At 38.6% G+C, this 17,396-nt stretch overlaps 1 protein-coding gene across 1 annotated transcript in view; it reads left to right on the forward strand.

Moving 5' to 3' along the window:
• Positions 1-17,396, forward strand: part of LOC132099089 (copine-8-like) — a 230,629-nt gene that overhangs the window by 180,288 nt on the left and 32,945 nt on the right. The window contains exons 14-16 of the mRNA XM_059505532.1: positions 13,898-13,944; positions 14,716-14,897; positions 15,701-15,828. Of these exons, the coding sequence (XP_059361515.1) occupies positions 13,898-13,944; positions 14,716-14,897; positions 15,701-15,828 (357 nt within the window). The remainder of the gene's footprint in view (positions 1-13,897; positions 13,945-14,715; positions 14,898-15,700; positions 15,829-17,396) is intronic.

The following is a 17,396-nucleotide window of genomic DNA, read 5'->3' on the forward strand; positions in this document are numbered from 1 at the left end:
CACGGAGTGAGGGTTTGGCGACAGGCCGGTGTAACTTGGACCCGGTGAGTGCCGCGCTTCCACACCCACCTCGGGACTCGGCCATAAAGCCAGTGCTGGAGCGGTCTCATATGTAATAGGCCGAGCGGTGTAAGTGCCGCCGTGGCCGCCATATGCCCCAGAAGCCTCTGAAAGAGTTTCAGTGTGTTCCACCTGTGGAACACACTGGTGGGACCGGCTCTATCGCGTCCTTCGCCAGTAGGACTGCGATCTCTTCCCGCAAGACAGAGGCATCGGACGCTTTCACTGTAGTGAAGCGGACACCGCAGAGCTTGAGGGGATGCCGGGTGATCTGAATCACATAGCCAAGGGCTGGGTAGCGCTGACCAGTCGCTTAAAAACCGTACAAGCGGGGCAAGCGGAACCACAGCCGTACCCGCAGTGCAACACAGGGAGGTGGAACACAGGGACCCAACTCGGGCTGCTTGTAAGCAGGCCGGAGTGTGGTGTGAGTGTGGGGTGCAGGGCTCACCTGGTTCCACGGGTTGGCAGAGGGTGCGTGAGTAGGGCCTTTGTTGACGCTCTCGAACTGCCCACTGCTGCCATGTGGCGAAAACTGCTCTCCTGTCGAGATTTCCAGATTCTCCACCTGGCCCTCCTCCAGGGGAGGGAGAGGTGCCTTCACCATCCCCCAGAAAGCAGCTACCTCTCTCTGGGTCACCCGTCCCGGGGCCTCTTGCTCTTCTGATCACCGCCAAGTTTGACGGGGGCCGGGACGGGAGGGGCAGCCTGCCTGCGCCCAGCTCCACGGCACCACTTGGAGGCTGCTGCAGATGCGGCGCGTGAGCGGGGGCGGATGCAGGGGGCTTCCCTCAGCGACAAGCAGGACTTAGGACACAATTGCAGGAGCCACATGATAATGTGTTCTACAGTAATTAAGGCTGCTCATTCTGTAACTGTTTAATTAGTTATGAATACATATCAATCAAACATTAAAAGCCTGTTGCACCGGCTTCATTTAATTTGCCCTCTCCATCAAGTACGGTTGCTATCCATCTATCCATCCATCAATAGTAATAATAATAATAATAATAATATTAAATGTGTTTTTTGGTAGAAAATCTGATTGTTAAAAGGATTTCTGAAGGATTGTGTGACTGGAGTAATGATGCAAAAAAATCAGCTTTGAAAGTCAGCTTTGATTGTTCCTAATAAACTGTTTATCTGCACTCGTAAGGGAATATTAAATTATGTTGTGGGATAATTAATTATATTCTAAATAAACTACAAACATAAAATTATATACATTTATTTTGGCCTCACATTTTTTTTTGTAACTCTTCCCTCTCAGTCACAAACCTGACTGAAAGGCTCATTATGCAGCTCATCATGCGGGCCTTTGTCTTCTCAGGTGTAAATCACAATCGCCTACTCGCATATGACTTTTACAAACAAAAAGTGTCTTAGAAAGTTTAAAGTGAGTGAGTAAACAAGATGATTTTCACATAATTTAGAAGGAAAGATTCTAGGCTACAAGCTCCAGTTCTCAAAAGTCCCGGGAACCAATGTTCTGTATATGTTTTATGGCCTTATTCAATTGATTTAACATTTTTAGTTTTTCACTAACCTCGCATAACATTTTTTTTCTCAAAAACACAATCATGTACATACATGCTGCTCACATATTATTATAGCCCAGTTTGTGCTGATTACAGTGAGAACATTACATCCTCTCTGATATAGAGACCTTGAGGACTACTCGTCACCTCATGGTCAGTCTTAAAACAAAAATTGGCTTTGTCTTCCTTCTAAACTTGTCACCCAAAGGTGTGTTAACTTGTAGAAGTCACCCTAGAAGACCATATACGGACAACATTGCAGCAACCAAATCATTCACTATAACATAAGCAAAATCTGGCGCTTCATGGGCCCCAATTCCACGCAGCTCCTTGTTTAAGTTGTAGTCGTTTCACAAGTAGACTACTGTCAGATTTCCCCTCAAGTTTATCAAGGATATAGCTGTTCAGTTTGTTTGAAACCTCTGGAAATGCTGTCATGTTCACCTCTGCTCAAGTACTCTCACTAGCTTTCAGTTCCTGCCAGAATCAATCAAGATTCCGGCCTGCAATGGTACCAGTGGCCTGAATGAACTTTTGTCAAGCTGTACACATTAGTCCAGTGTTTCTGACAGATTTCTGCTTCTGTCAACCTTTCAATTATGTATGGTATTGGTTGACTAGCCTCACCTGGCTCGGTTAAATAGCCCCAGACATTACACATAAAACAAAGAATAATAATAAAAAAACTTTTTATAAATATATAAAGAAATGTGTATGTACAGTATATTTAGTGAACTATAAGCCTTTGTTGCCCTGGATATCATACCTAAACATTTCCTGATTACTAAGACTTATTTTCTTCAACCTAACATAATTACATAACTCTAGAAGTCATATGGCCAACTACATATGTTTAGTAGTTATGGAAGGGTCTGTTACATGATGGCTTGATCTATGATATAAAATCCTCACAGAAATTGGCATTTTTCCCATTGAACCTACTATTGTGTTGTTATCTGGAGTGTGCGTTTTGATTTACTTAGGTTATTATAAATTAATGTACGAATGAGAATGAATTAAATTAATGAAAACAGAATAAAAAAAATGTATGAAGGATTGAATTCAGACTTTATAAAACAGGAATAATTTTGAAAATGAAAATGCAACAACTAATATGCCAGTATGAACACACTGGGTGTGCGGTGTGACACAAACATGTTTTCTGATCTGTAAGCATCATCCTAACAGATGGTATGACTGGCTCAGTTTCAACTGAATTTGAGTAATGGTAGGATATCTTTACTCAGCTGTCTCATGCTCCTTCTTATCTGTGGAATCACTAGGATATCACTTTCCAATGTCAACATTAGCAGCTACTTTTTAAGGCAGCATCTTAACCAGTTATGTGCCTGTTATGTTGATAACATAAGTTATCACATGTTGTTACGTGTGACTGATTTGATAGTTGAGAGTCATTGTCATGCTTTGGACCCCACTGACTGCTGTATGGAATGAATGAACGAATGAATGAATGAATGAATATCGGTTGAAATTAGTGTGTGTGTGTGTGTGTGTGATTACAACAACTGATTTCAGTTGGGCTTTGTTGTTAGCATGGTGTTAAGTTAACAGTATGGCTACTAGAGCTGAAGATCTTTGCCTGAACCCGATGGGACCCGATGGGTTCGGGCTTAATTTATAACATTTTACACTGGCTCGGTGTGATGTGTTTTGATTAGCACGAGAAAGATGCGATAATGTATGCTGAGTAGGTTAAACGGAGGCTTGCCTCTGGCAAAAAGAGCTGTGTGCGTGCGCACATTTGTATAATGTCAGGCTGTAAACAGGTTCAGGCTTTTAAAAAGCTGTCAATCAAAATGTACTTGTCGGGCTCGGGTCCAGTCGGGCCTAACTTTTAAGGCCCTTATACAGCTCAAAGTGGATCCAGTCTGGGTGCTTCATGTTTACAGGGCAAGTTTTGTTGCTGTTTATGAAAATATTGTTGTTTTTGGCTAGTTTTGAACCTGCTGGGATATTAATGATCAGGGGACAGGACCATACACACACTTGTGCACACATTTTAAGATTTATATTTCTGATTTGGTGATTTGGTGTGTGTGTGACTGCAGCTGTAAGCTCTGTAATGAGAGCAGTCTAATAAGAGGAGACAAATCTGTACTTATGGCATTAGTTAGCTTGGCTCAATGTAAAGTCAAGTCAAGTCACCTTTATTTATATGGCACTTTAAACAAAATACATTGCGTCAAAGCAACTGAACAACATTCGTTAGGAAAACAGTGTCAATAATGCAAAATGAGAGTTATAGGCAGTTCATCATTGGATTCAGTTATGTCATCTCTGTTCAGTTTAAATAGTGTCTGTGCATTTATTTGCAATCAAGTCAACGATATCGCTGTAGATGAAGTGTCCCCAACTAAGCAAGCCAGAGGCGACAGCGGCAAGGAACCGAAACTCCATCGGTGACAGAATGGAGAAAAAAACCTTGGGAGAAACCAGGCTCAGTTGGGGGGCCAGTTCTCCTCTGACCAGACGAAACCAGTAGTTCAATTCCAGGCTGCAGCAAAGTCAGATTGTGCAGAAGAATCATCTGTTTCCTGTGGTCTTGTCCTGGTGCTCCTCTGAGACAAGGTCTTTACAGGGGATCTGTATCTGGGGCTCTAGTTGTCCTGGTCTCCGCTGTCTTTCAGGGATGTAGAGGTCCTTTCTAGGTGCTGATCCACCATCTGGTCTGGATACGTACTGGATCCGGGTGACTGCAGTGACCCTCTGATCTGGACACAGACTGGATCTGGTGGCCACGGTGACCTCGGAACAAGAGAGAAACAGACAAATATTAGCGTAGATTCCATTCTTCTAATGATGTAGCAAGTACATAGGTTGTTATGGGAAGTGTTTCCGGTTCCGGTTTACCTAATTAATGCAGCCTAAAAATTCTTTAACGGATTTGGATAATAAAAGCATATTAGTATGTTATGTGTATGCCAGGTTAAAGAGATGGGTCTTTAATCTAGATTTAAACTGCAAGAGTGTGTCTGCCTCCCGAACAATGTTAGGTATGTTATTCCAGAGTTTGGGCGCCAAATAGGAAAAGGATCTGCCGCCTGCAGTTGATTTTGATATTCTAGGTATTATCAAATTGCCTGAGTTTTGAGAACGTAGCGGACGTAGAGGATTATAATGTAAAAGGAGCTCATTCAAATACTGAGGTGCTAAACCATTCAGGGCTTTATAAGTAATAAGCAATATTTTAAAATCTATGCGATGCTTGATAGGGAGCCAGTGCAGTGTTGACAGGACCGGGCTAATATGGTCATACTTCCTGGTTCTAGTAAGAACTCTTGCTGCTGCATTTTGGACTAGCTGTAGTTTGTTTACTAAGCATGCAGAACAACCACCCAATAAAGCATTACAATAATCTAACCTTGAGGTCATAAATGCATGGATTAACATTTCTGCATTTGACATTGAGAGCATAGGCCGTAATTTAGATATATTTTTGAGATGGAAAAATGCAGTTTTACAAATGCTAGAAACGTGGCTTTCTAAGGAAAGATTGCGATCAAGTAGCACACCTAGGTTCCTAACTGATGATGAAGAATTGACAGAGCAACCATCAAGTCTTAGACAGTGTTACAGGTTATTACAAGCAGAGTTTTTAGGTCCTATAATTAACACCTCTGTTTTTTCAGAATTTAGCAGTAAGAAATTACTCGTCATCCAGTTTTTTATATCGACTATGCAATCCATTAGTTTTTCAAATTGGTGTGTTTCACCGGGCTGCGAAGAAATATAGAGCTGAGTATCATCAGCATAACAGTGAAAGCTAACACCATGTTTCCTGATGATATCTCCCAAGGGTAACATATAAAGCGTGAAGAGTAGCGGCCCTAGTACTGAGCCTTGAGGTACTCCATACTGCACTTGTGATCGATAGGATACATCTTCATTCACTGCTACGAACTGATGGCGGTCATATAAGTACGATTTAAACCATGCTAATGCACTTCCACTGATGCCAACAAAGTATTCAAGTCTATGCAAAAGAATGTTGTGGTCAATTGTGTCAAACGCAGCACTAAGATCCAATAAAACTAATAGAGAGATACACCCACGATCAGATGATAAGAGCAGATCATTTGTAACTCTAAGAAGAGCAGTCTCAGTACTATGATACGGTCTAAATCCTGACTGGAAATCCTTACATATACCATTTTTCTCTAAGAAGGAATATAATTGTGTGGATACCACCTTTTCTAGTATCTTGGACAGAAAAGGGAGATTCGAGATTGGTCTATAATTAACTAGTTCTTTGGGGTCAAGTTGTGGTTTTTTGATGAGAGGCTTAATAACAGCCAGTTTGAAGGTTTTGGGGACATGTCCTAATGACAATGAGGAATTAATAATAGTCAGAAGAGGATCTATGACTTCTGGAAGCACCTCTTTCAGGAGCTTAGATGGTATAGGGTCTAACATACATGTTGTTGGTTTAGATGATTTAACAAGTTTATACAATTCTTCCTCTCCTATAGTAGAGAATGAGTGGAACTGTTCCTCAGGGGATCTATAGTGCACTGTCTGATGTGATACTGTAGCTGACGGCTGAATGGTTGCAATTTTATCTCTAATAGTATTGATTTTAGAAGTAAAGTAGTTCATAAAGTCATTACTGCTGTGGTGTTGGGAAATGTCAACACTTGTTGAGGCTTTATTTTTCGTTAATTTAGCCACTGTATTGAATAAATACCTGGGGTTATGTTTGTTTTCTTCTAAAAGAGAAGAAAAGTAATCGGATCTAGCAGTTTTTAATGCTTTTCTGTAGGATATGTTACTTTCCCGCCAAGCAATACGAAATACCTCTAGTTTCTTTGGATAATGTTATATGAAGTACCATTACTTCAAATGAGTTATACTTGAAGCCTGCCCTCTGAGAAATCCTGAAAACGTTGTTATAAATTGAAGCAACACCTCCACCTTTGCCTTTTAGACGTGGCTCATGTTTATAACAGTAATCTTGTGGGGTGGACTCATTTAAAATAATGTAATCATCAGGTTTTAGCCAGGTTTCTGTCAAACAGAGTACATCTATATTATGATCAGTGATCATATTATTTACAAAAAGTGTTTTCGTAGAAAGGGATCTGATGTTCAATAAGCCAAGCTTTATCATTTGTTTATCCATATTGCTTCTGTTTTTTATTTGTTGAACCTCAATTAAATTGTTAATCTTAACTTGGTTTGGACGTTTTTTGTATTTTCTAGTTCGGGGAACAGACACAGTCTCTATAGTGTGATATCTAGGTGAAAAAGTCTCTATGTGCTGAGAATTAACTGACCTCTGTAACGGGAGGCAGCTAGCAGACGGTCGGTTTAGCCAGTCTGTCTGCTTCCTGACCTGGGCCCCAGTTAGTCAAGTATAAACACTAAGACTATTTGCCATATTTCTAGAGAGAAGAGTGGCGCCACCCCAGGAGGGATGAAGACCATCTCTTTTCAACAGGTCAGGTCTGCCCCAAAAGCTCGTCCAATTGTCTATGAAACCTATGTTATTCTGTGGGCACCACTTAGACATCCAGCCATTGAGTGATGACAATCTGCTATGCATCTCATCACCACGGTAAGCAGGGAGGGGACCAGAGCATATTACAGTGTCTGACATCGTGCTTGCAAGTTCACACACCTCTTTAATGTTATTTTTAGTGATCTCCGACTGGCGAAGTCGAACATCATTAGCGCCGGCATGAATAACAATCTTACTGTATTTACGTTTAGCATTAGCCAGCACTTTTAAATTTGCCAAGATGTCAGGCGCTCTGGCTCCCGGTAAACATTTGACTATGGTGGCTGGTGTCTCTATATTCACGTTCCGTACAATAGAATCACCAAAAGAATGTTGTGGTCAATTGTGTCAAACGCAGCACTATAATTATATAGTCTTTATATAATTATATAATTATCTATAATTAACTAGTTCTTTGGGGTCAAGTTGTGCTTTTTTGATGAGGCTTAATAACAGCCAGTTTGAAGGTTTTGGGGACATATCCTAATGACAATGAGGAATTAATAATAGTCGGAAGAGGATCTATGACTTTTGAAAGCACCTCTTTTAGGAGCTTAGATGGTATAGGGTCTAACATACATGTTGTTGGTTTAGATGATTTAACAAGTTTATACAATTCTTCCTCTCCTATGGTAGAGAATGAGTTGAACTGTTCCTCAGGGGGTCTATAGTGCACTGTCTGATGTGATACTGTAGCTGACGGCTGAATGGTTGCAATTTTATCTCTAATAGTATCGATTTTAGAAGTAAAGTAGTTCATAAAGTCATTTCTGCTGTGATGTTGGGAAATGTCAACATTTGTTGAGGCTTTATTTTTCGTTAATTTAGCCACTGTATTGAATAAATACCTGGGGTTATGTTTGTTTTCTTCTAAAAGAGAAGTAAAGTAATCGCATCTAGCAGTTTTTAATGCTTTTCTGTAGGATAGGTTACTTTCTCGCCAAAGCAATACGAAATACCTCTAGTTTTGTTTTCCTCCATCTGCGCTCCATTTTTCGGGCTGCTCTCTTTAGGGTGCGAGTATGCTCATTATACCATGGTTGTCATACTGGTTTCCTTAACCTTCCTTAAGCGTAAAGGAGCAACTGTATTTAAAATGCTAGAAAAGAGAGAGTCCGTAGTTTCTGTTACATCAAGTTGTTCTGAGGTTTTGGATATGCTAAGGAATTTGGATACATCAGGAAGATAACTTAAAAAGCAGTCTTTTCTGGTAGAAGTGATGGTTCTTCCATACTTGTAACAAGAAGTAGAATTTACAATTTTGGCTATATGAAGTTTGCACAAAACTAAAAAATGATCTGAGATATCATCACTTGGCTGCATAATTTCAACACTATCAACATCAATTCCATGTGACAGTATTCAATCTAGAGTATGATTTCGACAATGAGTAGGTCCTGAAATGTGTTGTCTAACCCCAAAAGAGTTCAGAATGTCTATAAATGCTTATCCCAATGCATCTTTTTTCATTATCAACATGGATATTAAAATCACCAACTATTAAAAATGTATCCGCAGCCAGAACTAACTCGGATGTAAAATCACCAAACTCTTTAATAGAGTCTGTATGGTGCCCTGGTGGCCTGTATACAGTAGCCAGTACAAACATAACAGGGGATTTATCATTAACATTTGTTTCACTGGATAATGTTATATGGAGCACCATTACTTCAAACGAGTTATACTTGAAGCCTGCCCTCTGAGAAATCCTGAAAACGTTGTTACAAATTGAAGCAACACCTCCCCCTTTGCCTTTTAGACACGGCTCAGGTTTATAACAGTAATCTTGGGGGGTGGACTCATTTAAAATAATGTAATCATCAGATTTTAGCCAGGTTTCTGTCAAACAGAGCACATCTAGATTATGATCAGTGACCATATTATTTACAAAAAGTGTTTTCGTAGAAAGGGATCTGATATTCAATAAGCCAAGCTTTATCATTTGTTTATCCGTATTGCATCCGTTTTTTATTTGTTGAACCTCAATTAAATTGTTAATCTTAACTTGGTTTGGACGTTTTTTGTATTTTTAGTTCGGGTAACAGACACAGTCTCTATAGTGTGATATCTAGGTGAAAGAGTCTCTGTGTGCTGAGAATTAGCTGACCTCTGTAACGTGAGGCAGCCAGCAGACGGTCGGTTTAGCCAGTCTGTCTGCTTCCTGACCTGGGCCCTAGTTAGTCAAGTATAAACACTAAGACTATTTGCCATATTTGTAGAGAGAAGAGTGGCGCCACCCCAGGAGGGATGAAGACCATCTCTTTTCAACAGGTCAGGTCTGCCCCAAAAGCTCGTCCAATTTTCTATGAAACCTATGTTATTCTGTGGGCACCACTTAGACATCCAGCCATTGAGTGATGACAATCTGCTATGCATCTCATCACCACGGTAAGCAGGGAGGGGACCAGAGCATATTGCAGTGTCTGACACCGTGCTTGCAAGTTCACACACCTCTTTAATGTTATTTTTAGTGATCTCCGACTGGCGAAGTCGAACATCATTAGCGCCGGCATGAATAACAATCTTACTGTATTTACGTTTAACATTAGCCAGCACTTTTAAATTTGCCAAGATGTCAGGCGCTCTGGCTCCCGGTAAACATTTGACTATGGTGGCTGGTGTCTCTATATTCACGTTCTGTACAATAGAATCACCAATAACTAGAGCACTTTCATCAGGTTTCTCATTGGGTGCATCACTGAGTGGGGAGAACCTGTTTAATGTTAACGGAACAGAAGAGCGGTGTTTTGACCCACGACTACGCTGCCTCACTGTCACCCAGTTGCCCTGCTGCAGGGGCTCTGTTGCCGGAACCGAACAATGTACAGGAATTCCTGAGCTAGACGCATCCAAAGCTGTATCTAGATACCTAACATTCTTACTGTCCTTAATTAAAGTTTGGATGCGTGTCTCTAATTCTGAAATCTTCTCTGTCAGCCTAACTATTTCCCTGCATTTATCACATGTGAATCCCTCATCTGCGACAGAGATAGATAAACTGTACATGTGACAAGAGGTGCAAATAACAATAGCAGGAGAAAACATTACTCACTGTGCTTGATGAAATATTCTTACCACAGTTGTTTGATGAACTTGTGAAAAACTGGAGCGAGAGAGAGGAGAGGAGAAAAGAAAACAGCGATAGGTTTGAATGAAAACGCTAATGACAAGCTAACGATTGCTAACGCTTTGCCAATGTCCCAGCAAACACACACTCATCTTGTATCCTGCTTATCTATTCTCCTGGTGCAATGTTAAAATCACAAATAATGAAAAACACATGCATAAATAAGCATTTATTTCTGATGCCTTTAATATCCTGGAAAGCGCCATAATATAAACGTATTATGACTTAGATTCAGAGTACACCTCATAAAAGTCACTATGTCCTACACTCTTGTGAACTATACTGCTTACTGTCTATCCAGTCAGCAAATTTTCCTTTGGCTCAGATCTCGCCCAAATCAATAGCTAAAGTGTAGCACAGATTAGTACATGTTTGCTGGCCTAGAACTGGCACAAAATTTGATTCACAGTAATATTATATATATATATATAAATAATAGAATTTTAATAGCAGAAGTACAATAGATAAGATAATAGATGTGTGCTAGGTTGTGAATGTCAAATGAGTGAATACATTTACAATAATTGATCGTTTTAGTAAATCTCGTCAGCTTTTCTCATTCACAGTCAGAAAAAAAGAACATTAGTATACCATAATTAGTATCATATACTAGATATCATTTGAATATTAAGACAAGCACATATTATTAATGACTGCAAATCAACATTGTCTTTTTCTACCACCCAAGACATGAGTGCTGTTGTGTAGCCATTTTTTTAAATAAACAAAACATTAGCTACTCTAACAACACGCTGTTTTTTGACATAATACTTAATATTATACATAATAATGAAAACATTAGGTAATGGAAAACCTTATTATGAAAACCAACATTAATGAAAACACAAAAATGACGATTTATTTCCTTGGTTTGGAAGTTAGAGTTTGATGAGCTTTTGGTACGGAAGGAGGAGAAGACAACATAAAAGTTAGTTTTTTTTTTTTTTTTTTTTTTTTTTTTTACAGTGGTTTCCTAAACAAATTGAGGCTCCTTATTTGAATGAATTCAGTTATCAAATTTGTATTATTACTATATTCTTCAGGATAAAAAAAAATAATTTAACTAAAATATTAAAGGCTATAAATAGCAACAGAGTCCAAACTATTAAATTAAATTTCTATTTATTTTTAGATACTATAATCAACACTCAAACATGTAAATTGCGCATAGGCAGTTTTTACATAATATCTAAATATAACTATACAATTATGTTTCTACTTTGTTTTCATGACAGATTTAAAATGTACATTAGTTAAGCATATCACTATCAGATTGAGTAAAAATATATGATAAATGTGTAGGCTAATATAGTGCAAATTTTAAGCGAAATGCTCTTCCCCAGAGTTCATATTTCTTGCAAAGTAACAAGCTGTGTACACTGAATGACTTGCTTGAGGTAAATGAAATGCTGCTTCGTTACATTATTAGCAAGCGGTTTTATTGACAAAATTCGATTGAGAGATTACATGAGACATGAGATGTTCATTCATCTTTACATGGGTTATAACTGTTCTGCCTCATATTAGTCATCAATCGACTGTATGAAATGGCAGATTATCCACATAGGTCTGGCGCAGGGCAAGTGTGTTAAAATGCGTTAATAATTTTAACTTGTTATTTTTCTCCATAATTAATTAATCTAATTAATGCGTTAAATTACCAGCCCTAGTTATAACTAAAGAAAAGAGAAACGGATGATCACATTAACTCACCCTCTGGACTGCAACTTTGTGTGCTGTCATCTGGGCCATATACCTCAATACAAATGGTCATCCAAAAGAAAATTCCCTCCAATCCTAAAGCCATGGCAAAACATATAAGGTGAAAATTTTGCACTTATGTGCTGTGCTCTGCCATACCATACCTAGGCCAAATGTGACAGCTATCAGCCACTATTGGCCCAAAAGTTCTTGCTATCTGAGTATAAGGTAGCATCCTAAATGATATGGAACCTCAAAAGGAGTGATTTGGAACACCCAACAATTTTTAAAGGAGCATTTCACCCGTGGGAACATTGATCTTCATTGAAAGTGGGTCATGTATGTAGTCGAAATCTATTAAAACTTTCGAATTTGGTGCCTTATTGACCGAGTTATTACAGAAAATAACTTTAGGGCTCATTTGTATGGAAAACCACAACTTCCACAATGCAACACATTTGCACAGCTCCACAAGCCACTCCCACTAATCCAGAACACCGCTGTTAGGCTGTTAGGCTGTTGGGCGATATTGTCTACAAGACATTGAGGCAGTTAGCGATGTATGGTATTTACGTGCCACAGTAGTAAACAATGCCACAGTAAGCTTTTTGTGCATTAAAAAAGGTACTGCACAAACAGTTTACAGTTGACGTTACGTAACTTATTAACCGGGAATCATTTCGTGATAATAATGCTTGAAGAAATTGTGTACATTTCACGAAATGAATAATAAATAAAATTGAAACACTTATTTTACAGTTAGACGTCCATTTGTCCCTGCAGGCTTCGGCTGGCGTTTCCAGTTTACCTTCGGAATTCTGAAATATGTCTCCAGGACGCCTCTGTCCATATGCGGGGCGAAACTAGGATCGTTCACAACGCAAACATCCGTGTCCTTGTCTGCCTCAGACATTTCTTCGAGGAGAAATTGGCATCTTTCAAATTCTTGCAGCAGACGGACTCGAGCTCTGTGTCCGTAGGCGCACAACAAGAGCACAGGCACCACCAGTCCGCACCAGCTCGAGCACGCCCGGGCTCCTCGGACGCGACAGGCAGGTCTCCGGCCTCGGCTGCAGCCGCCGCCTCCTGTTCCTCCATCAGCCTCAGCTGCTTTGCGCTATATTGTGGCTCGTATAGATAGCCACGAACATCTGTTTCGAGCAACAGACTTTGAAAATCCTCTTCTTCCATATCATGAGTTGTTCCTCCAGCCATTTTCGTAAATCTGACTCCATAAGTGCTGGTTAGCTTAGCTACATAGCTTCCAAACAAGATGGCGGATTTTCATTTTCGTTTCTGTAAGTTTAGTCCCACCCACTGATCTGTAATAGGCCTGTAGGGTGAGTGGGTCCCATCCCCTGGAATAATAATAAGCTAGTGTCTGTAGTCTCTACACTTTTCAATGAATTTTGACTTCCTGCTTATTATGACGCAAAATGACGATTTTTACGTCATAATAAGCAGGAAGTAAAACACTTAAATCCTTATTTCTCCCATCTCAGGGAAAAACAAAGGAAAAATCCATGATCATTATAATATATGACTGGGTTTCTAACAATACAAAGCTAAATGCAAATGGGTGAAGTGATCCTTTAAATGGTCAGTCAGACATGCCAAATAGGGTTCCTCATGTGACACTCAGTGTCACATTAGTGAACTGTAAGCATGTTGTTAAGCGAACAACAAAACATATACAACACGAAATATAAATGTATTGTACATCAGAACATGACCTTTGTATTATTTTTGTGTTATTTTTATGTTTTTTAAGAGTCCTTCTCAATGATTTCTCACTTTATCAATTTCATTATTCTCTCCTAAAGAGTTTGCATTTATTACCATGTTTACGTTTTAATAATGTGCTTTTATTACACCTGGAGCACCTTAATGTTCACAAGATTGAAGTATGGCTGAAATAACCATTACCTTTTTTCCCGTCTCTTTGTTGTGCAGAACTCAGATTAATTTCACGGTGGCGATTGATTTCACAGCTTCTAATGGTGAGTGCCATCTCCATCAGAAGGCTGATGAAATTATTGAAATGTATGCAGATGAGGCATGAAAAAGGGCTAGTAATAGCAACCCTCTATCATAATGGGTGAGGTTTAATGCGATAAAGAGCTCTGATCTGTGTGATTATACTGAGAGGCCAGCCTTTTACATTCATTTGCAGATTCAAAGGAAATACAGCAAAACCAATTGCATTACAGGGCCATCTCTGCAAAATCTATTTTTGTACATCACTAGCTTTATTTTTTTCTTCTGGATTCATATAATATCAGCCTCTAAGTTTACATAAAGAGTAAAGAGATAAAAACAAACAATTTTATATTTATATACTTCTATAACCCAACACCATACTTAAAAATTTCTACTACAACTACGTTATATTCAATAAGTAGTACTTAAGAGTTTATTGAGGGGAAAATATATCGACAGGAGAGAAAACTACATTCATCAAACAATCTAGTAATTTCATAATGCTTTTAAATGCATAAATAAATAATTAGTCTTAACTGTAAACATTGTTACATTATATTAGTTCTACTGTTAAAGAGTATTATACATTGAAATACATCATAAAATAAGACCTTATTTAATGTGTCACATTATGTTGTCATGATTTATAATGTATTATACTATTCAACAGTGTAGCCATGAATATGTACAGTATGTATTTTAAACATTGTTGGCAATTCAGTTTGAATACTTCTCCCGTCAAATGGTTAAGCTGCTCTAAAAGTACACATTTTCTTTCATATGGTTCCCAGGCAACCCAGCCCAGCCCAATTCCCTCCATTACATTAATCCCTATCAGCCCAATGTCTACAGCTTGGCACTCAGAGCTGTGGGGGAGATCATACAGGACTATGGCAGCGACAAGATGTTCTCCGCACTGGGCTTTGGAGCCAAACTGCCTCCTGATGAAAGAATATCCCATGATTTTCCCCTGGTAAGCAGTTTGTAAAACACCAGTCCTGCACAGATAGCTTTACGCTGTAGTCACAGCATATCCAGTTTTTGAGGACACAAGTCTGTTTCTGAATGTTCTCATTGCTTGTGTTTGTCTCCAGTCAGAACAATACACAAAGCTTTCAATTTCAGAACAGTTTTTTAGAGCACTTGACATAATCCTACATTCTCTAGAAATCTCTTTGGAAATATAAGTCCAAAACATCTCTTGTACTTTTTTTATTCCATGTTCAAAGATTTCAAGATACAAACTGGAATGACACAAGAGCTGGATGTTTGTGTTTTAGAGAGAGCGAAGTGAATGCTTTCGTGAAGTCAGCAAAACTATAAATTGTTAAAAGATTTTACCTTGCGAATGATGAAACTAGGGGTGGGTATTTTTGACTTGAGCTAGAAAGTAACCATTAAGCAACCACCCATGACACATTTGCAACTGCAATGCATAAAAATCAAAATAAAATAACACATACCACCCTAGCAACCACCCAGAGCAGTTGCATGGCATCGCAAAAAAAAAAAAAACCTTATAACAACCATATAGCAATGCTCTGGCAACCCCCCATAAATCCCACCAACCAAATCAAAAAATCACTTAGAACACTTCATAGCAACTACATAACACCCTGGCAACCCTAAAAGTGGAACTTACATTTTATTCAAAGAATGTAAGCATCTATTCATGACTCTAAAATGTGGGTTATCACTCTCCACATAACCGTGAGGCCCTGTCTGTTTGGTTATTTGATTTTACCTTTGTGTTTTTTTTTTCCTGTCTTCCTACAGAATAGAAACCCTCAGAATCCATGTTGCAATGGCATTGATGGAATCATTGAGGCTTATTACCAGAGTCTAAAGTCCATCAAGCTCTGCGGACCTACCAACTTCTCGCCTGTCATTAACCATGTAGCAAGGTAATGTTCAGAACATTTTAGAACCAGAGACATAATTTGCATACACACACAGCTGCACATACAGTATAATTTGCAAGTGTGTCGTCATTTTGTACGTGCATTCCAACATTATTATTCTGGTAACAAATTCAATGTTTAAAATTACTATGAAATCAAAATTTGGCAATTTGAAATTGGCAATTCAGTTTATTTTATTTTATTGTATTTTTTATGGAATGCCGAAATGTTTATTAAGTTGCTCAGCTATATTCCTGAAAGAGACAAATGAAGAAGATATTTTACAGTAATTTATGTCTTGTGGCAATGGTATAAAGGAAAATATACCTTAAAATTGCTATCTGACATTTTTCATAACACAATGATACACAAAATCAGGCTTGCATAGACTATATTGTTTACATTCACATTTCTACACAGCTTTGCAGCCTTTTTCTGTAGTCCAGTAGTTTAGATTATTAAAGTAGTTTAAATGTATTGGCTGTGTTTCTTTTCTTATTACATTGCTCTCTAGAATAAATGGTTCTTATTGGTCAGTCATAGAACCGAGTTGTGAAATATTTTGGGAACCCCGTGGTTGGGCGTTGGCTGACGATGCAGAGTTGTGGGCTTGGTTGAAGTTGAACGGGCACTCGAGGTCAGTATCAGAGACACGGCGTTACAAAACTTAACTCAGAACACGAAACTCTCAAACGGAAAAGAAAAGAAACTAAAGTAAAAGAACAGAGGTAAAGTTTGACGAGACTAGGTGGTGTTTCTTCTTATCGTGGCTAAGTAGCAGCAGGCGTGCAGGCTGATGCATGCTGGAACCGACTCAAAGAACGCTAACAGTAATGACTAAAAGCATGGCTAATAGCAAAGCTACAAGCTAAATGCTTTAAAGAAAACTAAAAGCTAAAAGCTGGCATGACTGATAGCAAAAGCTAAACGCAAGCTAAAAGCGGAATTTTATGGTGTCCTGAGTATTTAAACTGGCCTGTTGGCCACACCTCAAATGTTGTCTTGACCAATTAGATATCGTCTTTGCTCGGGGTATCATAAATCATATGTTATTTTTATCAAGCATGTGGTCCGAATTTTCCCGCTCTTGCAGGGTATAATTTTGGACATGATTCCTATAACAAGAATATGATACATTTGACAAATAACTGATGGTCAGGACCGTTTCAAGCTAACAGATTCAAACACGTACATAATAAACATGAATGTGTATCCTTAAGCTATCCAATAGTTATTAAAAGACATACACAATAAGTGGTTATAACATGATAGTCAAATGTGTGGGTTACATATAAATGAATATGGAGTTAAGCGATGGGCTGATATTCATTTATAAGTCATTTTGAGTTCATTTTGGTCCATTTATATCTAGAAAAGACAGTTTCTGTGCCATTCTCTGACATAAAGATTTCTGTGGAGACCAATCTGATTTTCTAAAAAAAAAAAAAAAAAAAAAAAAAAACATTTATTGTTGTTGTTATTATTATTATTAATAATGTTGAAAAGAGCTGAGAACATTTTTTTCAGTTTTTTTTGGGAGGGGGGATAAATTGAATTGGGCATGTTTACCA

This window comes from Carassius carassius, chromosome 22 (genome assembly GCF_963082965.1).
Source record: "Carassius carassius chromosome 22, fCarCar2.1, whole genome shotgun sequence".
Lineage (NCBI taxonomy): Eukaryota > Metazoa > Chordata > Actinopteri > Cypriniformes > Cyprinidae > Carassius > Carassius carassius.